Source organism: Musa acuminata, chromosome BXJ3-3 (genome assembly GCF_036884655.1).
Source record: "Musa acuminata AAA Group cultivar baxijiao chromosome BXJ3-3, Cavendish_Baxijiao_AAA, whole genome shotgun sequence".
Classification (NCBI taxonomy): Eukaryota; Viridiplantae; Streptophyta; class Magnoliopsida; order Zingiberales; family Musaceae; genus Musa; species Musa acuminata.
The window spans coordinates 14,860,964-14,883,309 of NC_088351.1; the positions used below are offsets into that span (position 1 = coordinate 14,860,964).

At 44.1% G+C, this 22,346-nt stretch overlaps 1 protein-coding gene across 1 annotated transcript; it reads right to left on the bottom strand.

Moving 5' to 3' along the window:
• Positions 1-295: 295 nt before the first annotated feature.
• LOC135633247 (uncharacterized) lies at positions 296-1,360 on the bottom strand. The gene has a single exon (XM_065142508.1). The coding sequence runs from the start codon at positions 1,308-1,310 to the stop codon at positions 405-407; it is 906 nt and encodes a 301-aa protein (XP_064998580.1). The 5' UTR covers positions 1,311-1,360; the 3' UTR covers positions 296-404.
• Positions 1,361-22,346: the final 20,986 nt, after the last annotated feature.

The following is a 22,346-nucleotide window of genomic DNA, read 5'->3' on the forward strand; positions in this document are numbered from 1 at the left end:
AAATAGTGCACACATAATCCTTAAATCAACTATGGAGCATGCCTGCAGACCCATGAACAAAATCTTAGCCATGGTAAGGACAGTGGTATCTAGAAAGCTTTACTGTGAGTGTAGTAATGTGAGATTCGTTCACCATGATTGGAATACTAAATAGGGAGACCATCCATTGACTAGCAGTAGTTCATCACATGCACAATGCCTTGTTCTGATTCCATCACACGTTGCAAGTTGTGATCTATGGCTTTACTGAACAGCAAGAGGCTATCAAGTACAGCATGGACATCGTTTTGTTGGGTTGGACTGCACGTATAAATCGACAACGAAACCTTGAAAGAAAAGCTACGATCATCTTGTCACCAGAATTGTTGGTTGATCTAAACATCCTATAGGATCCTCCCTCTACATCATTCCATCTTCCAAGCATACAGGAAGAAGCAAAACTCTGGAGACCCATCGTCACCACCGCCGCCGCTGCTAACCATGGAGCTTTCGATATTGGAGCTGACTGGGTCGCCTCCGTCGTGCTTCTCTTCCGCCGCCAGGGCCGGCAGCCCAGGCTTGAACATGAACAGGGCGTGGCCGGATCCGGGGCCTCGGAAGAGCCAGTCGTGCACGTCCCATAGCACTTGCACCGGCACCTGCTCCACCCACACGGTCTCGTTGCCCCGGAACTTCCACTGCAGGTGGTTCACATGGATCAGTATGACGCCGTCGATGCTGATCCACATTTCGGGATCCTTGTGCTCCGCGATGGAGTTGGCCACCACGATGTCGTGCTCCTTGTTCCTGCCGTCGAATCTGACCCTCGCGGCGAAACACTTCTTTCCGAAGACGTTCTCCTTCTTGGACACCAGTGTGGCCTCCTCCAAGGAAGGCCGCGACCTGGTCTTCTTGTAGGCCTTCTTCTTCCTGTCGCCGAGGAGGAGGACGACCTCCTCGTCGCAGACGAGCGCGACATAGTAGCCCTCGGTTGGCTCCGGCCCATCCGAGAACTTCGCCAACCGGAAGTTCCAGGAGACGTCGATCTGCTTGCCGTCAACGTCGAAGGACTTGGACCCCTTCTTGCTCCGGAACGGCCATGGCTTCAGGTCCACCTTGCAGGTCAAGCTGCTGCCCTTCTCGATGGAGACGGAGAGGGAGTGGTTCATGAGGTTCTTGCTCCACACCACCGTCACGATTCGCGGTACGCCTCCGATCTTTGCCCGGTAGGTGGAGATCACCGAGCACTGCGGCGGCGTCTTGCCGCCTGCTGCTTCTTCTGCATGCTTGTCGGCGGGATCACGATGAGAGCTGGTGACGGCCTCCTCCATGCTCGACTCGATCACCCGATGAACAACAACACGATCGTCTCTGTCATTGATTTGAGTCCTTGATCACACGGAGCACGTCGAGAACACTGTTCGCATAGAGGCAATCGAACACGACTTGCATTGCGAGGCTCATCTGTCGAGCAACATGCCGCAGCATGACTCAATGCAGTGCCAACTTCTCTTCGGAAACGACGAACACTGCAGATGAGATGAAGACATGGATCAAAAGCTTTTGATGCAAACATGACATGCAAGAACTCGGAAATCTTACCAAGGGGCGTTTGGAGATATTATTGGAAGAAAGCAAATTGAGATGGTCCAAAACAATCCGTTGGAAGAATTGGGGTTGATCCTATATACAAGGGAAACCTTGTTCCTTGCTCTTCCGTTTGCCAGCACAAGATGACCATGTCAACTCTGCTGTATTTTTTGAAAAGACCGTCATGCCCTTGTCGATCTTAGAGATCCGTCGCATTCATCATGAACAGGTTTCACAAGAAATTTAAGGGTAAAGATGTCTATATGTGAAGATATAGGAGGATGAAAGAATGGACGAGAGTGAAAGCAGGAGAAAACTCCTCCCTCTCCTTGGTCTGTTGCCAATTCAGAAATCAACACTTGTGCCTCTCACCAGCTTGCGGGCATGAGATTGCGTGTAGCAGTCTCAGTAACAATATTTGCAGTATTGTAGTCCTCAGTTGAATCCCTGTGCTGTGGATGTGAATCTTCTAAGAAAAAAGATGCTTTCGAGTCGGATGGCCACAGGCTGGAATCCGAATCCTTTGAATGTCTTGCCGACCAGTGGATTTAGAAATCCAAAAATTTTCTATCATAATCTAGAAATTTTAGTTTAAAATAATGAAAGAGATTAAATAATATACGGATCGAATCTGAAGACTGAAGCATCTGAATACATTACTTACACAGTTAAAAAAAATTAAATTAAATTAAAGGAAGATGTTAGAACTGTAATTTAAATTCGATTAGAATTAGATTAGAAGTTTGTGTTGAATTAGGAGTTAATATTTGATTAGGAGTATGATATCTCCTTATTAGGATCGAGACGAAGCACAGGCTCACAAGTTTCGAGATCAAGAAGGAACCGGATCCGCAAGCATATCCCTAAAAGAGGAGGAGTACAATATCAGATGGAGAGCATGAGACGAGGACAAAGACGTTGCTGACTTTAACCTCGGAGAATATGCTCATGGAGGCACTCTCCAGAGTTCCGACGACTTCTCCTATTCAATTCGAGGCCGTCTGCAAGTTCTTCCACACCTTGATACGTGACACCTCTGTTGAACTTGATAGGAAGAGGAGATAGAGATATCAAACAAAGGAAGAGTAGGACAAGTTTAAATCTTCTATATTTTTCTCAAGAAAAACACTTTACGAATTCAGAAACTCTATCTATCTGATGAGGGTAATAATTACGATAAGACTTGCGTGACACCCGCTGACGCCCCACGTCCCTGTCGGGCTGACAGCGCCTGTCTAACATGGGTCGTAATGCTAACCGAGGCCCATTAACGACCGCTCAGGCTCGATTCCGCACGCCACGCCAACAACGATGTCAGACGTCATCAAAAGGTACGATCCTACCCCCTGCAAGCAGGCACATTAGGTAACACCGAACTCCCCTATAAATACCCTTGCATTCTAAACAGAAAGGGGGGAAAAAAAGAAAAACAAAATACTTCCATGATCATCGACTACCTTAATCATCAGAGGGATCGGGTCGAGCATCCCGACCCGACCTGCGTGCAGGGATGAAGGCGAGGCGCCTCTCTTCGGGCGCGTTGGCAAGGAGCCCCTTCCTAAAGGAAACGACCACTCGTCATCCAGAACCGAACCAAGCTGCGTCGGCCTCGAGGCCACGGCTAAAAAGTTATTTACACCAACATTCTGGTGCTAGAAGTGCTAGTCATAGGTGGCCATATTAGGTTGTGGTCCATGATCATTTGGTGTGATTGCTTATACACATACTAGATATGTATATATATTTGCATGCGATGTAGATATATATTAAATATGTATATGTGTGACATGTCATATTAGGAGACCAAAGCATAGAAACATCTCTCGATAATATTAAGTCGGTAAACGTGAGGCAATTAGATTGACACACGTGGCCTTCCATCGTTATGAGTAGGAACCGATTCCCGGTGTAGGTTGAGTTGGTCGAGTCCCTCGAGACTCACCTATATCGCGATTCGCTATCTTGCATACGACATAGAGATGTCACCGGTGACCTGAGGACATGGTATACTTGGTCGAGTCCCTCGAGGGTATATCATCAAATCATACTCATCTTATAACGAAGGTGTTGACTTAACCGAGCATCATGGTTGGTCGAGTCCCTCGAGACCATGGTGATTCGGAGGCCGAACAGGACGGGAATCACAAGGAGTTGTGATCGGCAAGAGTTGCCTACCTTTTAGGCTTAGTGTGATTGGTCGAGTCCCTCGAGGTTACACTAAGACGCTGATTGGATCCTGATCCCCACTAGAAGTCTGTCGGAGACTTCCGTTTCACGTGTTGAGGGTGTCGCGTGACTCGTTAGAAAAATAGTGGGAGCATATTAAGATAGAAGTCCATATCTTGATAGTTTATTTCTTGCAAAATCTGCTTGTTATTCATTTCTGCTACATCTTTATTTTCAGAAAATGTCGCTTTCAAATCCCTTACGTGGCATACTTGATGTCAATCGCTTCACTGGTCCAAATTATACGGATTGGCTCCGTAACTTGAGAATTGTTCTCACAGTGGAGAAAATCATGTACGTCCTTGATACAGTGATACCTACGCCCGAAGAAGGGGCAAATGAGGATGAGATCGCTCGCTACGTGAAGTACATTGATGACTTCACTCTTGCTCAGTGCTATATGTTGGGCTCTATGACTCCTGAGTTATAGAGACAACATGAAAAGATGGATGCCAGATCCATTCTCCTACATGTACGTAAATTGTTTGAGGAACAGGGAAGGACTCAGCGATATGAGATATCTAAGAGTCTCTTCCGCGCTAGGATGACTGAGGGGACACTGGTTCAGAACCATGTCCTTGTTGAATCTCATATTTTGATGATGAAACCACTTGATGTATGTTTGTGATTTAATCTGCGTTTTAAGTGATGCAGGATACTTCAATCAGGATGAGACAATTAAAGCAGGAAAATTATGTTGGGCCGGAGGAACATGTTAGAAGATTGGACGTCGGGCCGATGGATCGGTCGACGTATCGACAGAAGGCTTCGGGCCGTGGACTCGGGCATCGGGCCAAGAAGAGCGGGTATTGTGCCAAGGATATCGGAGTTGCAGAGTCAACTGGTTGATTGGGCAATAGGCTGCAGGAGAGGACGATGCGCCGAAGAATCAAACGAAGCGTCGAGGGACCAATGACATGCCGGACAACTTGGTTAATTGCTTAGGATTAATTGTCTCGATCGAAGTGTTTGTTTTCAGTGTGCAGGATTAACTACAATGGAAGAAAGACATGCAGTAGGAGTTGCGCCGGAGTCAAGACTATGATCACGTTGGGAGTTCGAGCGTTTGACGGAAGTTCGGACGGTTGTCGGAGGTTTTGCGGGAATAAATCCGAGAAGTCCAGAAGCTTACCAAAGAAGCTCGTCGGAACTCACCAAGATTAAATCGTGAAGTCTAGGAGCTTGCCGGGAGTCCGCAGAATGGTTTCCGAGAGTTTATCGGAAGACCGCCGGAAGTTCACCGGAAGCTCGCCGGAAGAAGTCTTGACTTGCGGACTTTGTAATAGCTTAAGAAATGTCTTTAAATTCATAGTTAGCATGTTAATTAGGGTTAGGATTAGGTGTTAATCTTATAACCCGGTTAGGGACCAATTGGTCCCGAATTCGGACTGGTTTGGGCCAAGTTTGGAGCCCAACTAGTGATCTGAAATAGTGCCAAGAGGTGCAACCACCTAGGCCAGGAGGTAGCACCGCTTGGGCTAAGTCTCCCAGTGAGACTAGGCGATGCAACCACCCCAGCTAGGAGGTGGCACTGCCTGGGCTCAGTCTCCAAGCGAGACTGGGCGGTGCAACCTCTCCTGATAGGAGGTGGCACCGCCTGAGCTCAGTCTTCGAGCTCTGCCAAGCGGTGCAACCGCCCCAGTCAGGAGGTGCAACCGCCCCTGACAGAGGTGGCACCGCCTAGAGGCTCAGTCTTCGAGCTCTGCCAGGCGATGCAACCGCCCTAGTCAAGAGGTGCAACTGCCTGATCTCGGAATTCCGGGAATTGACAGTTTTGAGCTCCAAATTTGAACTGGGTTGGGGCCTATAAATACCCCACCCATTCAGCACTGAAAGAGTAAGAACTTACCCGAAATCTTGATCTTTTTCAGTGATTTTTAGAGCTCAAAATTGTTGTAAAGGGCAAAAGTTCTCCTCCCTCTTTTCTTCCAAAGTTTGAGTTGTAAAGAGAGGAGAGAAATTTCTGCAAGGGTTGTCTCCTAAGCCCGTCAAAAGGAGTGAAATTGTAAAAGGGTGATTGGCCTTCGCCTATTGAAGGAAGGCCTCTAGTTGACGTCGGTGACCTCGTCGGTGGAGGAAGCCAAAAGTGGAGTAGGTCAAGATTGACCGAACCACTCTAAATCTCGGTTTGCATTTACTTTGAGCATTTTATCTTTACTGCAAACCTCCTTAATAGCTTACTGCCCTCTGCGCTCTTAACGAATGAGTTTCTAAGTTCAGAGCTTTCCGAATTTGCGTTTAGACGTAAATCAGCTTTTTCGTACGAGCATCATATTTCAGTTTACGTTTACGTTTTGACTTCAATCATAACTGCAAACTGCCTTCTGCGCATTTATAAAACATATCTCAAAGTTCAGTATCTTCAGAATCAACATTTAGACGTAAACTGGTTTTATCGTACGAACATCGCATTTCAGTTTGCGCTTGCATTCTGATTTCCATCATAAACTGCAAACTGCCTTCATAGATCTACTTTAACATCATCTCGCTTAATCTTATGTTAAAGGTGCTCTTGATCCTAACAATTGGTATCAGAGCCCGGTTTTTCTCATTTCGGATTTACACCCGAGAGAAATGGCTCTTCATGGCTTTCAAGAGGGCTTTTCGATTTTTCATCCACCGTTGTTTAACGGATTGGACTACACTTATTGGAAAACTCGAATGAGAGTTTTCTTGATTTCTATGAATTTGGATTTATGGAATATCGTTGAAAACGACTTTCATCTTCACTCTAAATCGATGAACGAATGGTCGGATTTAGAGAAGAAGCATTTTTCTTTAAACGCAAAGGCTATGAATGCCTTATTTTGTGCTTTAGACAAAAATGAGTTCAATCGGTTTTCTTTGTGCGAAACGGCTTTCGATATTTGGCGCACTCTTGAAATCACGCATGAGGGAACTAGTAGAGTCAAAGACTCGAAAGTTAATATTTTACTGCATGATTTCGAGCTTTTTCAAATGAAGCCAAGCGAAACCATTGGTGACATGTACACCCGTTTTACGGATGTCGTCAATGGTTTAAGAGCTCTTGGCAAATGTTTTTCGAATTCTGAACTTGTGAACAAGATTTTGCGTTCTCTTTCTAAGAAGTGGGATTCAAAAGTAACGGCTTTACAAGAAACAAAAGATTTAAATATTTTTCCACTTGAAGAACTAATTGGTTCATTGATCACATATGAAATGACGTGCAATGCATATGAAGAACTTGAGAACCACCTTCCAAAGAATAGGAAGGATTTGGGACATAGAACATTTGAAGACCACTCGAGCATAAGCTCAAGTGATGGTGAACTTAAACTACAAATGAAACAAAAATTAAAAAGTATAAAGAACGGAACTACTTTCTTTGAACGCAAGAAGAAGAACAAAAATTGGGATGAATCGAGATCCTCCGAAGATGAGGAAAAAATCAACAAAGGCGAGGTGGCAAACTATGCCTTTACACCTTTCGACGCTGAGGTAATCAAAATGCCTTTAATTTACTTTGAAATTACATGATGCTTTTCATAAAGCATTTTTCCTTTTTTAATTTTCTTGAAAATTACATGTTTAATAATTTTATAATGAAAATACAAACAATTAGGAATCATGCTTATCATTCTAGTAATTTTGAAGATAATCATGAAAATTGCATGTTTATGATAAACAAAATGATTTTGATTAAAAATACCTTATGAAATCATGCTATATGTGGTTGAGAAGTAATAATGTGTATCATGTTGATTTCCATTGTTATTTCTCGATTTTGAGTATATGAAATCTTGTTTAATTTGAAGTTATGATTAATGAGTATATATTTTTGAAATTATGATGATTCTTGATATTTATGGATTATCGATTTTCATGATAATAACAATGGCTTTAAAAAAATTGATGCATGTTTTCATAAATGAAAAGGCATGCTAACATGAAATCGATCACTTAAAATGAAACACTTAAGAAGGAGTAAAATATATTATCAATGAAATCATGAATCTATTTATGTTATAAATTTTGTGAGCCATAAAAATGATTTTGATGATTTAAATTTGAAATGAGTTTTATCAAAATCATGATCTTGATTTTTCTCTTGAATGATTGTGACTTGTATTCCTTGTATTCATGATATGATTTTTATGCAATTCTTTGTATTCATGAAATATTTATCTCATCACCCAATTATTTTTTTTTCAATATTCCTCAAGTGATGATATGAATGCATGAGATATTCATGAATTTATTTTGATGTATGCAAATGAGAAGCTTCGATCATGCATGGTAGGATGCAATGTGACAAATTAATACCATGATGATTTGAAATATTTATGATTTGGAATGATGCATATGCTTTTGTATGATGTGTATCATGAATGCTTAAAAAAAATAAATAAATAAATGTTTTTATCATGTTAGATGGTTTTACATATTATGCATGATAAGCTATAGTGATGAGTGAAACAATGATTGAAATAATATGAATGTTGATTTGGAATCATGCATATAATAATGAGTTTATATGTTTTGAAAATGTGCATGTTTTAATTTGAAAATATAATGATGCACAAATGAGATTGATACTAACCTTTGTCATGATTTAAAAATTGATGTAAAGGGTTTTTCCCTTCTTTTTTGACAATGACAAAAGGGGAGATAGCTAGCTCGCACAATTCAAGAAGAAAGCAAAAATTGCACTTCTCAAAAGAGAAGAAATTGCTATCTTGAACATCACCAAGAAGTGCTATCTTGCAAGTCTCAAGACACACAAATGCAATCATGCAAAATTTATAATGTTGCACATTATTAAAATTTATGTTGCTTTGGTGATTATGCATGTTCTAAAATGTTATAAGATTCACTAGCTTGCATGTTCTACACTGGTGAGACCAAAAAGAAAAGAAAAGTAGAAAGGTCCCTTAAAAAGGGAAAGGGCAAGGGCAGACCAGGTAAAGCAAAGGTTGCTAAGAAAGGACCCAACAAAGGACAAAGGCCAGTGCTTCCACTGTGGTAAAGATGGGCACTGGAAGAGAAACTGCAAAGAGTACCTTGCAGAAAGGGCGAAATAGAAGCTTGGAGAAGCTTCAGGTACATTCATGAACAATCTCCAATTGGCAGATTTTTGTGATAGTGCATTGGTATTGGATACCAGTATTGTTTATTACATCTACAATTTATTGTAAATTCTAGCAAAGCCGAGGGGAGATTGACGAGAGGAATATTGCATAAAGGTTTGTTTATGCAAGACACTACTCCACATATCATGAATGTAAGTGTCTAAGAGGAAACGAGATGAGGTGAACAGTGCATACCTATGGCATTGTAGGCTAGGTCATATCCATGAAAGAAGGATTCAAAAGTTGCTAAATAATGGATATCTAGATCCATTCGACTATGTGTCATATGTAACTTGTGAGCCTTGCATTCGTGGAAAACTGACCAACTCTCCATTTAGTGGAACTGGTGAGAGAGCCACTGAGTTGTTAGAACTCATACATAGTGATGTATGTGGACCCATGTCAAATCATGCCATTGGTGGTTACTCCTACTTCATTACATTTACTGATGATTTCTCAAAGTATGGATATGTGTACTTAATGAAGTACAAGTCCAAGGCCTTTGAGAAATTCAGATAGTATAAGAATGAGGTGGAGAACCAGATTGGAAAGAGTATCAAAACTCTTCGATCAGATCGAGGAGGTGAGTACTTAAGTACAGAGTTTACTCAGTTCCTCAAGGACCATGGGATATTATCCCAATGGACACCTCCTTATACACCTCAGCTCAATGGTGTCTCTGAAAGGAGAAAATGTACGTTATTAGATATGGTACGGTCCATGATGAGTTTCGCTGACCTACCCATCTCATTCTGGGGATATGCCCTAGAAATCACAGCTTACCTTCTGAACAGAGTTCCAACTAAATCGGTAGTGTCTACACCATATGAGATATGGAAAGGGAAAAAGCCTGATCTTAAGGTTGTTATGATTTGGGGTTGCCCTACCCATATTAAAACACACAACCCCGATAAGTTAGAATCAAGGATAGAGCGATGCAAATTTGTGGGACACCCCAAGGAAACTTGTGGGTATTATTTCTATCATCTCGAGGACCAAAAGGTCTTTGTAGCTAAGAGAGCAGTGTTCCTTGAGAAGAAACACATTCTTGGCGGAGACAATGGGAGAATGATAGAGTTGAGCGAGGTTGGAGAACCAAGCTCAAGCACCACTTTACAGCCCGAGTCTGTTCAGGTACCTAATACACAAGTTTCAACTTTACGCAGGTCTAATAGAGTATCCCATCCTCCTGAGAGATATGTAAGACATAATAGAGGAGAGTTTGTTGAGGATATTGATCCTTAGACCTACGAGGAGGCTATTATGAGTATAGACTCCGGGAAGTGGCAAGAAGCCATGAATTCTGAGATTGGATTCTATGTACTCAAATAAGGTTTGGAACCTAGTTGATGTGCCCGAAAGTATTGTACCCATCAGTTGCAAATGGATCTTTAAGAAAAAGATCGGAGTAGATAGAAAGGTAGAGACCTATAAAGCAAGGCTAGTGGCTAAGGGGTATCGTCAAAGGCAAGGTGTTGACTACGATGAAACCTTCTCACCCGTAGCAATGCTAAAATCCATCAGAATTCTATTGGCTATTATAGCACACCATGATTATAAGATCTGGCAGATGGATGTGAAAACCGCATTCCTCAATGGGAACCTTGAGGAGGAGATGTATATGATGCAACCTAAGGGATTCATGTCTAAGAACTACCCAGATAACGTGTGTAGGTTGCTTAGATCCATTTATGGACTAAAGCAAGCTTCCCGAAGTTGGAACATAAGATTTGATGAGGCAATCAGATCTTATGACTTCGTTAAGAACGAAGATGAGCCTTGTGTGTATAGAAAGGTAAGTGGGAGTGCTATCACCTTTTTGGTGTTATATGTGGATGACATCCTGATCATTGGGAATGACGTAGGAATGCTATCCATAGTAAAGGCTTGGTTATCTAGACATTTCTCCATGAAGGACTTTGGGGAAGCATCCTATATCTTGGGGATTAGAATCTATAGAGATAGATCCAAGAGGATGCTTGGCTTGTCCCAGTCCAGGTACATAGAAACCATTGTCAAAAGGTTTGGCATGGAAAATTACAAGAGAGGTCTCATACCTATGAGACATGGGATATCGCTTTCTATGAGTATGTCCCCAAAGACTCCAGAAGAAAGGGCGAACATGAATATGATACCTTATGCCTTAGCAATAGGGTCTATCATGTATGCCATGCTGTGTACTAGGCCTGATATAGCGCATGCTCTGAGTGTCACGAGTAGGTATTAGGCGGATCCAGGCTTGGAGCACTGTAAAGCAGTAAAGTGTATCCTTAAGTACTTAAGAAGGACTAAGGATCTTTTACTATGGAGGTAATAGCCTTAAGGTTGAAAGCTACACAGACTCAAGTTTTCAGTCTGATGTCGATGATAGCAAGTCGAATTCAAGGTATGTGTACACCTTGAATGGAGGAGCAGTATGTTGGAAGAGTTTCAAGCAAGATACTACTGCTGACTCGACCACAGATGCGGAGTATATTGCTGCATCAGATGCAGCAAAGGAGGGAGTCTGGTTAAAGAAGTTCATTACAGATTTGGGAGTCGTGCCGGGTAGCGAGGAGCCGATCTCCTTATATTGCGACAACTATGGGGCGATTACTCGAATAAGGGAACCCGGGTCTCATTAGAAGTGTTCTAAGGAGGTTCCAGCTTATCAGAGGGATCATAACCCGAGGAGATGTCGTAGTGGAAAGAGTTCCATCCGAAGATAACATTGCAGATCCTCTGACAAAGCCGTTGTCTCATTTTGTCTTTGAGCGTCACAGGGGTCTGATGGGGATCAGACACATAGGTGATTGGCTTTAGGTCAAGTGGGAGATTGCTAGTCATAGGTGGCCCAGCAAGCCAATCACGTGAGTGATGGCACGTGTGACTTGATACAGAATCTTTTTTCGCTTTTATATTTTGGCGTATATCACTTTATAACTATTGCATAAATGCATATATATATATTGTGATGTCCTTGGATTTGTGCAAAGGGAATCAGATCGTGATGAGATCACAATAATGAGATCGATTCACCTTTAAACACATATCCTAAATAATCCCGGTCATAGGTTACTCGAGAGGGACATCGTGATAACCGGATAGACTGGTGTGTTGTATACCCGTCCATATGGTGGACGCAGCTGGTCTCATAGCTGCTCATGTAGGGACACTAGGGATACAGTACAGGTGCTCATTGGAGAATGAGTTCACTGATTGATCCGCTTACGGAATGCTGGATGGTTGATGATGCCTTATTGTCAAACAGCGATTCCATAGTCCTAGTGGTGTATCTGGTCCTTAGACTTGAGACACCAAGGATGTCCTGTATGAGTGCTCCACTCTTTGATACCAAACTTATAGGTTTGGCTGTCCCAGATCTAGTACAGCTGGTCATTGGGAGTGGTAGTCGACCTTACGGTTATTGAGTGTCGATAGAGGATCATCCACTCTCGGCATCATGAGAGGAATATCCCATGTGTTCTTGCTCAGACAAATCCCTGGCTAGGGTCATTCGGGTTGAGAGAGAAAGAGTTCTCCGGGAGAATCCGATTAGAGCGAGACTCGAGTAGAAACCATATGGGTCTGACAACACCATGCTCGATATACGGTCTCTGGGATATTAGATGGTAGAGGGATTATAGGTACACGGTAACTGAGGACAGACAGGTCCAATGGATTGGATTCCCCTGTATCATCTGGGGACTATGGCGTAGTGGCCTAGTACTTCCGTAGTCGATGAGTCAAGTGAATTATTACAGATAATAATTCACTGAGTTAGAAGGAGTTCTGATAGGTATGACTCACGGCCAGCTCGATATTGGGCCTAGAGGGTCACACACATATGGTAGGCATTGCGATGAGTAGAGGTTCATATATAAGATATCTGACGGAGCCCTTGTCTTATTGGATGCAGATCCAATACCCACTAGGGGAGGACCCATTAGGGTTTGATAGGGGACCTCTATAAATAGGAGGGATTTAGAGCCTCATAGGCTAGATCCTTTTCTTGCTTTCCTATTCTCCTCTTCCTCTCCACCTCAGAGCAGGCCTCGAGTCTTGAGGAGCGTCGTCGCAACCCTACTGTGTAGATCACTGCTAGAGAGGAGGACGCTTGACCTCCTTCACCCTCTCCTAAGGATCTGCAAGGAAACAGGGATATACGATCTCCCTAGGTAACACAACCTACTTTATACGCAGTTTTAAGTTTCGTGGATTTTGCGTATCAATCTTCGTACGACGACGAACATCTCTTTGGGAATCGGGGATTTTGTTTTCTTGTTCTTCCGTTGTGCATGTGATGTCGCCCCATGATTTCCCAACAAGAAGGAGGGCCGATGTCGAGGGATCGCCAGGCCGACTCGACCAAACCCGCAATCGAGGGGGCGCATCCGATCGGGGCTCCAGGAGAACATTCCCCGTGGACGGGTCTCCGTAGCGAACACCCCGCCACAACTTCAGAGTGCTATTGGCGGATCTTCAACGACTAGGGTTTGTTGCCGCCCAACGCCCCCTCCGCCGAACCATCGCCCGTCTCGTCCGAGGCCTTTCTCGACCTCACCCATCAGGTCCAAGTTCTAATCGGTATGGTACAGTCCATCATTCCACTCGTCTCTGAAACGCTGCACCCGTCGGCCGCCGAACCGGTGCGACAGCAGGAGCCGCCTGCTCAGGCTCAAGCGCAGCCCCTAGAGCTTCCCACTTCGCCTCGGGTCCCGTCGTCCCCACTCAGGGATCAAGTGACGACGGACCGGAGAGGTCACGCTCAACCCGAGGCCTTTCCTTCGGCCTCGACGGACTCCCTGCGAGCCCAGTTGCTCCTCGTCAGTCAACGGCTTGACGAGGTATAGAAGGAGGTCCGCAGGTCAAGAGGAGAGCTCGGGGAGGACGTACATCAGGACCAGCCCGCACGTGGTACGACAGCCTGAGGACCGGGACGGTCGCCTCATTCGACCAGCTCACTAGAGACTTCGAGCTCAACTTCTCAGCCAGCGCACGGCCAAAACCGTCCGTTGCCTTGCTTCTCGGACTACACTAGAGGGAGGACGAGTCCCTCTCCCACTTTGTGAACCGTTTTGCCACGCAGATCCGGGGATTATCTGACGCTCACCCCTCTCTGTTGATGCAGGCGTTCTTGGCGGGACTATGACCTTCCCGATTCTTCTGGTCCCTCGTTGAGAGACCCCCCCCCTCCGCGGTAACTGAGATGCTTCAGCGGGCGAACCAATTCATCACGGTTGAGGCTTGGATGGCCGGAAAGCAGGAAAGGCACGCGAGGGTTAGACCGGAGCCGGCTCGTGGGCATCAGCCTGCCGCGACTAGGCGCAGGCTGGACCAATCCGACCTGCCCGCTCCGAGGCCTCCTCTGCCCCCTCTAGGCGCATCTCGAACGGAGATATTTCTCCAGATAAAGGAGAGAGGGTTGCTTATGGCTCCCGTTCCGATGAAAAACCCGCGAGAGCTCACCGACCAGTCCAAGCATTGCCGCTTTCGTGGGCAAAATGGGCACGACACCGAAGACTGCCATGAACTGAAACGACAGATCGAGGAGCTTGTCTGTTAGGATCGAAGCAGCACTAAGAGGGGGGGGTGAATTAGTGCAGCGGTGAAGTGCGATAAACTTTTCACGATTTAAACACTTTTCGGAAACTTCGTACGATAAAAGCAACGTTTTCGTTTAAAATTGTTTCGATTGCATTTTAACTTGAAGAGATAAGTAAGACAGAGACAAAGCAGTATAGCATTAAAGTGCAAATGGTTTGCAGTAATATAAATGACAATAATTAAATGCAAACCAGAGATTACGCCAATTTTACAGTGGTTCGGTCAAATGACATACATCCACTTGCGAAGCCCCTCTTCGATGAGGCTCCCACCTTCCACTAGCAAATCTCTTGAAAGGGAAGGGTAAATACCCCTCTTACAACTTTTACAAGGGGTTCAATCTCTTACATATTTTCAGCAAGAAAGAAGGAGGTGAACACTAGCAAATTGAAAACAAGACTAGCAAAGACTCTTCTAAGACTTTTCTCTTAATCATTTGCTGCTCAAAAAGTTGTATTCTCAGCTGAGACTTAAGGGGTATTTATAGGCCTCAAGAGGATTCAAATTTGGGCTCCAAAAATTTGAATTCTCTTATGTTCCATAATTCATAGGGAGTTTTTGATAAAGATGGTCTTATTAGGACTCTATTCATGATGTAGCAAGTCGTATTTACGGCTTTGGCCCAAAAATACTTAGGTAAACTATGTTCATTTAACATAGTTCTTGCCATTTCTTGTAGGTTTCTATGTTTTCTTTCAACTACCCCATTTTGTCGTCCACCTATGTTTAATGGGTTGGATTACACGTATTGGAAGACTCGGATGTGGATCTTCCTCATCTCTATGGATTTCGAGCTTTGGACTATTGTTGAAAACGGATTTCAAAAATCTTCTCTTCCGATGAGCGAATGGAATGAATCGGGGAAGAAGGATTTTGCTTTAAATGCAAAGGCTATGAATGCCTTGTTTTGTGCACTAGACAAAAATGAATTTAATCGTGTTTCAATTTGTGATTCGGCTTTTGATATTTGGAGAACTCTTGAGGTCACTCATGAAGGCACTAGCCGAGTGAAAGAGTCCAAAATCAACATTCTTGTGCACTCTTACGAACTTTTCCGAATGAAACCAAGTGAGTCCATCGGAGACATGTACACCCGGTTTACGGATGTCATCAATGGACTCAAAGTTTTCGATTGTAAATGCTTTATTTTAAATGAAAGGGATGCCTTAGGAAAATTTGATGCTAAATCCGATGAAGGCATCTTTCTTGGTTACTCTTCCGTTTCGAAAGCTTTTCAGGTTTTTAATAAAAGAACCTTAGTAATTGAAGAGTCTATTCATGTAGTTTTTAATGAAGTCTCAAATTTTAAGAAAAATGATTTTGATGATGATCTTGGTTTTGATAATTTGAATTTAAATGAACCCCCTCCTCGAAATAGCAACTTGGATGCACCTTCTTCCGAAATTTCCTTACCTAAGGAATGGAAGTATATAGATGCTCATCCAAAAGAGCTAATTATAGGGGATACATCTAAAGGGGTTCAAACTCGTTCCTCTTTTAAGAATTTTTGTGCTAATGCCACCTTCCTCTCTTAAATCGAACCTAAGTGCATTAAAGAGGCCATAAAAGATGATTTTTGGGTTATTGCAATGCAAGAGGAATTGAATCAATTTGAGAGAAATAAGGTGTGGGAGCTTGTTCCTAGACCAAGTGACCATTTAGTCATTGGTACTAAGTGGGTCTTTAGAAACAAGCAAGACAAAAATGGTATCATGGTTAGAAACAAGGCTAGATTAGTGGCCAAAGGTTTCAACCAAGAAGAAGGTATCGATTACAAAGAAACCTTCACTCCCGTGGCTCGATTAGAAGCCATAAGAATGCTCCTTACCTATGCTAGTAGTTATAATTTTAAACTATTTCAAATGGATGTCAAAAGTGCCTTCTTAAATGGTTTTATTTCCGAAGAAGTATATGTCGAACAACCTCCCGGATTTGAAAATACTCTTTTTCCTAATCATGTATTCAAATTGACTAAGGCTCTCTATGGCTTGAAACAAGCTCCTAGAGCTTGGTATGAAAGGCTTAGTTCCTTTCTTATTTTAAATCATTTTACTAAAGGCAAAGTTGATACTATATTGTTTATTAAATATTTTGAAAATAATTTTCTTATTGTGCAAATTTATGTTGACAATATTATTTTTGGCTCTTTAGATGAATCACTATGTGAATCATTTGCCAAATCTTTGAGTCATGAATTCAAAATGAGTTTAATGAGGGAATTAACCTTCTTTTTAGGATTACAAATCAAACAACTTAAGGATGGTATATTTCTTAACCAATCTAAATATACGTTAGAATTGTTAAAACGATTTAACATGGATAATTCAAAAGCAATAAACACCCCTATGAGTACAGCGACTAAGTTAGATATGGATGAAAATAGTGAAAATTTCGATAAAAAAACATAAGGGAAAATACGTTGATCTTGATAAACTAGGAGATTTAGAATCCATTAGGTGGTTTGCTCATATAGAGGCTCTACCTCTCTTACAAATAGATGAACTAGTTTATCCTAGATTACTTAAGCTCTTTTATGCAAACCTATGGGTAGATAACGATAGCCTAAGTTCTTACGTCTTAGGAACACAAATTAGGATTTCTGATAATTCTATTTGTGAACTCATCGGCATCACTGAAAAAGATAGGGCCTGCTATTTTAGAGCAAAATGGGATGTTAATATAATAGGAGCAACCTACGCCGAAGCTATCGAAACTATTTTTGGAAACTCAAACTTCGGAATAATACCCAAGAGTTGCGAACACTTATTATCTTTTAACTCTAAGATTCTTCATCATATCATGACAAGCATACTATTCCCTAAGCAATATCATCTTGATGAAATGAGTACAATAGAGATAAGCACCATGTATTGGATCATGACCGGTCAACAAAACTGTTTTGGATACTCTATACAGCAACACATGTAGGACATTACAGCTAAAGATATTATGTTGCTATATGGGGGGTTAATCACTAGATTTCTTCATGCCTATAACATTTGCATCCCACCCGATGAAGAAACACTTCAGAGTAATAGGTATAATGTCATCAATAAAAATCTATTGAAGAGACTTAGGTGCATATTTAACAATGGAATATGGATAAGGCAACCTAGAAGGACAGATCCTATTCCTTCACTAATAGAACAACCAAAAACACCAATATTAATAAAAATCCTATTTTTTGATATCAGCACTTTGGGTTTCCTCCTACGGATTGATGTATCTTTGTATTCTGTTATGTTTTACTCTTGATCTCATGTTCCGAGCGGGTCATCATTTGAACAAAATCTAAACCTTCTTCTTAAATGCATATTTAAATTCTGGATATATGCTTCTGATAGAATGGTGATTTTTCCTTTTAAGCTGAATTCTGGATAAGTATATTTGGTAAACTTGTATTGATGAATTTTTCTGTAAAAAAAGTTATTCTTTCCTTTTTGTTGATGACAAAGGGGGAGAAAAGTGATGACTTACATAAGCTAATGTGATATGAATGGATACTTACATAAGCTAATGTGATATGAATGTCTTATGTGCCTTGCTTAATATTTGAGTATATCGCATAATCGATTGATCATATTGAATGCATGTCTAAAATGTATAATCATGAAATTCATGTTGAAAATCATTTGTCATAGTAAAATTTGTCTATTATCTTTCGACATGAAAAAGATTGAAGTTTCGCATTTACATTATAATTAATGAGAACAACGATAAGTTATACGATTAGAACTTATCGGTTTATGCTTGAATTCAATGGGATGGAATTCAAGTGTTTTATCTTCTCATAATATGGCATATAGATAGGGGAAGTTATGTTTAACTCCGTCATCAATTGATTGTCATCATCAAAAAGGGGGAGATTGTTGAATCTCGGATTTTGATGATAAAATCAATTGATGGGTTATTTGATCTAATCCATATTATTGAGTTAAGTGTGTAGGATTAACTACGATAACCAGAAAACACAAAGCAAGGATACCGGAGTCAAGTTCGATGGACGTTTAAGAGACCGAAGAATCGTTGGAGATGCTGCCGGAACCAACCAAGAAGAAATCGGGAACCTGTTCAAATTTTCGGAAGTTCGCCGAAGAGATCGTCGGAGGTTCACGGAGATCACCGAGAAGGCTCGGCTACTCATTAAAGTCATCACAAAGTTCGGGAGCTTGCTAGGAGTCCGTCGGAAGAAGTTCGTCGGAAAGCTCGCCGGATCAAGACTCGACGCTCGCGGTTAAAAATTGCTTAGGATGTGTTTTGTTAGGTAGTTAACTTGTAATTAGGATTAGGATTAAGAGATAATCCTATATCCTAGTTAAGGGCCAACTGGGCCCAAAATTAGACTTGGTTTGGGCTAAGTTTAAAGCCAAACCAAGTCAACCAAAGAGTCTGGCGGTGGCACTGCCAGACTGGGCGGTTGCACCGCCCAGCACCCAAGAGCCGGGCGGTGGCACCGCCTGAGCTGGGCAGAGGCACCGCCCAGTGCCCGAGAGCCAGGTGGTGGCACCGCCCAGCACTGAGCGCTTGACACGGACAGGCGGTGGCACCGCCAGCATCGGGAACTCCACGATAATTCAAATTTGGAGCCCAAATTTGAATCCTCTTAAGGCCTATAAATACCCCTCAAATCTCAACTGAGATTACAACTTTTTTAGCAGCAATTGACTGAGAGAAAGGTCTTAGAAAAGTCTTAGAAGGTGAGAGCCTCATCGAAAATCTACTAGTGTTCACCTCATTCCATCTCGAAAATCTGTAAGAGTGTGAACCGCTTGTAAAGAGTTGTAAGAGGGGTATTTACCCTTCCTTGTCAAGAGATTTGCTAGTGGAAGGTGGGAGCCTCATCGAAGAGGGGCCTCACAAGTGGATGTAGGTCATTTGACCGAACCACTCGAAAATTGGAGTAATCTCTGGTTTGCATTTACTTATCACAATTTATCTTACTGCAAACTTTCTTAAGTACTTTATAACCTTGCTGCACTTCTCTACGAACGCACATCTAAGTTAAGTTTTTCAAGTTCCGTCCTTATCGTACGAAAGATTTTCTAAAACCGAAGTTTTAATCCGCTGCACTAATTCACCCCCCCTCTTAGTGCCGCTCCAATCCTAACATTGTCCACGGGGGTCACCTCAGTCGGTACGTCCGATGTAACGGGGAGCCATCGCCTCTCCCGGAGGGCCCCATGGAGTGCCACATCGATGTCATCACCGGAGGACCGGCGGCTGGGGGAACCAGTATGTCTGGGAGAAAGGCATACGCCTGTTCCGCCAGGAGTGACGCTCCCCAACGGGGTCCTGACCCCAAGATTGCATTCCCTCCCGAGGACGTCAAGTCACCGGAGCACGACGATGAGCTTGTGATAATGGCTCGAATCGCTAATGCCTAGGTGAGGAGAATCATGATCGACATTGGGAGCTCAGCCGACGTGCTCTATCTGGATGCCTTCCAGAAGTTGGGGTTAACCAAAGAATCCTTGAAGCCTATCTGCTCGACACTCACGGGGTTTACCGGCGATTCGGTCTCACCATTAGGGACTACTACCTTGCCCCTCACCTTGGGAGCGCCGCCCAGAACAAAGACGGTGATGTCCACCTTCTTGGTGGTAGATCTTCCTACTACTTACAACGCCATCCTCAGCTGCCCCTCCCTTAACAAAATCAGAGCTGTGGTTTCCACATATCATCAAACGATGAAGTTTCCTACCCTTGCCGGGACAGGAGAAGTTTGGGGAAGCCCCCGAGAGTCTAGACGATGCTACTTGACGGCGGTCTCGCTGCACAAAAGGGCGAGGACCGACCAACCTCTAGAAGACTCGAGAGAAGAGAAGCGACTGACACCACACCCGGGGCCGATGGCGCCCACTTGCGACGTGCCGTTGATGGAGGATCGCCCGGATCGGACGGTCCAGGTCGGGTCGAAACTCCCCGGGCAAGAACAAGAGCAGCTCATCAGTTTCTTACAGGAGAACGCCGATGTCTTCGCCTGGTCGCCATCCGACATAACCGGTGTCGACCCAAAGACCGCCCAGCATCACCTGAATGTATCGCCTGACACCAGGCCAGTAAAACAGAAACCATGACGCCAAGCCCCCGATAGGCAACTCGCCGTCCGCGAAGAGGTGGAGCGACTCTTAGCGGCTGGCTTCATCGAGGAAGTCAGGTACCCGCGATGGCTGTCTAATGTAGTGCTGGTAAAGAAATCCAATGGGAACTGGAGGATGTGTGTTGACTATACGAGTCTCAATCGGGCATGCCCGAAAGACTGCTATCCCCTCCCAAGAATCGATCAGCTGGTTGATGCAACTACCGGGCACGCCTGCCTGTCGTACATGGATGCCTTCTCCAGCTACAACCAAATCAGAATGGCGCCCGAGGACCAAGAACACACGACTTTCATCACTGATCTGGGGGTGTATTTCTACAAAGTCATGTCGTTTGGGATCAAAAACGTAGGCGCCACCTACCAGAGGACCGTGAACAAAATGTTCGCTGCTCAAATCGGGCGGAACGTCGAAGTCTATGTCGATGACATGATCGTGAAAAGTCGCATGGCGGCAGACCACCTAACCGACTTGGCCGAGACATTCTCCACGCTCCGGAGGTATGGCCTATGGCTAAACCCGGCAAAGTGCGTCTTCGGCGTCAGTTCGGGAAGGTTCCTTGGGTTCATCGTGCATGAAAGAGGAATCGACGTGAATCCGGAAAAGGTTCAGGCGGTCATCAACATGCAGGCCCCTCGAACAGTCAAAGACTTGCAGCGACTAAATGGACGTCTTTCTGGCTTATCCCGATTTCTGTCTCGGTCTGGTGATCATTGCCTCCCCTTCTTCTGGGTGTTAAAGAACCCCAAGGACTTCCGGTGGACGACGCAGTGTGAAGAGGCTTTTGGACAAGTCAAGCGGCACCTGGCCAACCTCCCCCGCCTTGCTTCGGTTACTCTCGAGGAAAAGCTCAGTGTTTACTTGGCCGCCTCCCAACACACGGTCAGCTCCGTCCTAACCAAAGAGGCTTCCGGGGAACAACTACTGGTCTACTACATCAGCCATGTCCTGAACGGACCCAAGGAGCGGTATCCGCCACTCGAAAAGCTCGCTTTGGCGCTCGTGCTAGCATCTCGGAAACTACACCCTTACCTCCAGGCTCACCCGATTGAGGTAGTCACTGACCAGCCACTCCGGCAGGTTTTGTCTAAGTTTGATGTCGCAGGGCGGCTCCTCAAGTGGTCGGTAGAACTCGGAGAATTCGACATACGATACGATCCGAGGACTGCTATCAAAGCCCAGTCCGTGGCCGACTTCATCGCGGAACTGGTTGAAGACGGGAATGGAAGCCCCGAGCGGTCAGAGGAGGTGTGGGACCTGCACGTGGACGGTTCGGCTACCTACAGTAGTGCCGGCGCGGGGTTGGTACTCTCGGCCCCTGACGGACGCTCGTTCGAACGCTCCTTCTACTTCGGGTTCCGAGCAACCAACAATGAAGCCGAATACGAGGCACTCCTGGCAGGACTCAAGCTGGCCCTCGAAATGCAGGTGGACGCCATCAACATCTTCACTGACTCGTAGCTCGTCGCCAAGCAACTTAGCTGTGGGTACGAAGCCAGGGAATCGACCATGGCAAGGTACTTGGCAGAGGTAAAAAGCCTAGCCTCCAACTTCTCCCACTTTACGTTATCCAGGGTGCCGAGGAGCCAAAATGAACGAGCCGACGAGTTGGCGAAGATGGGTTCAGGACCAGACCATGAAAACCGCTCTGAGGTTAAAGATCTCCCATTCCGTGCCATCTCAGTTTCGGCTGTAACTCCGGCCGAAGCGCGCGCCACGTGGGTACAGGAGATGTTGCTCTTCAAACGTAATGGGATTCTTCCCGACGACGAAGCCG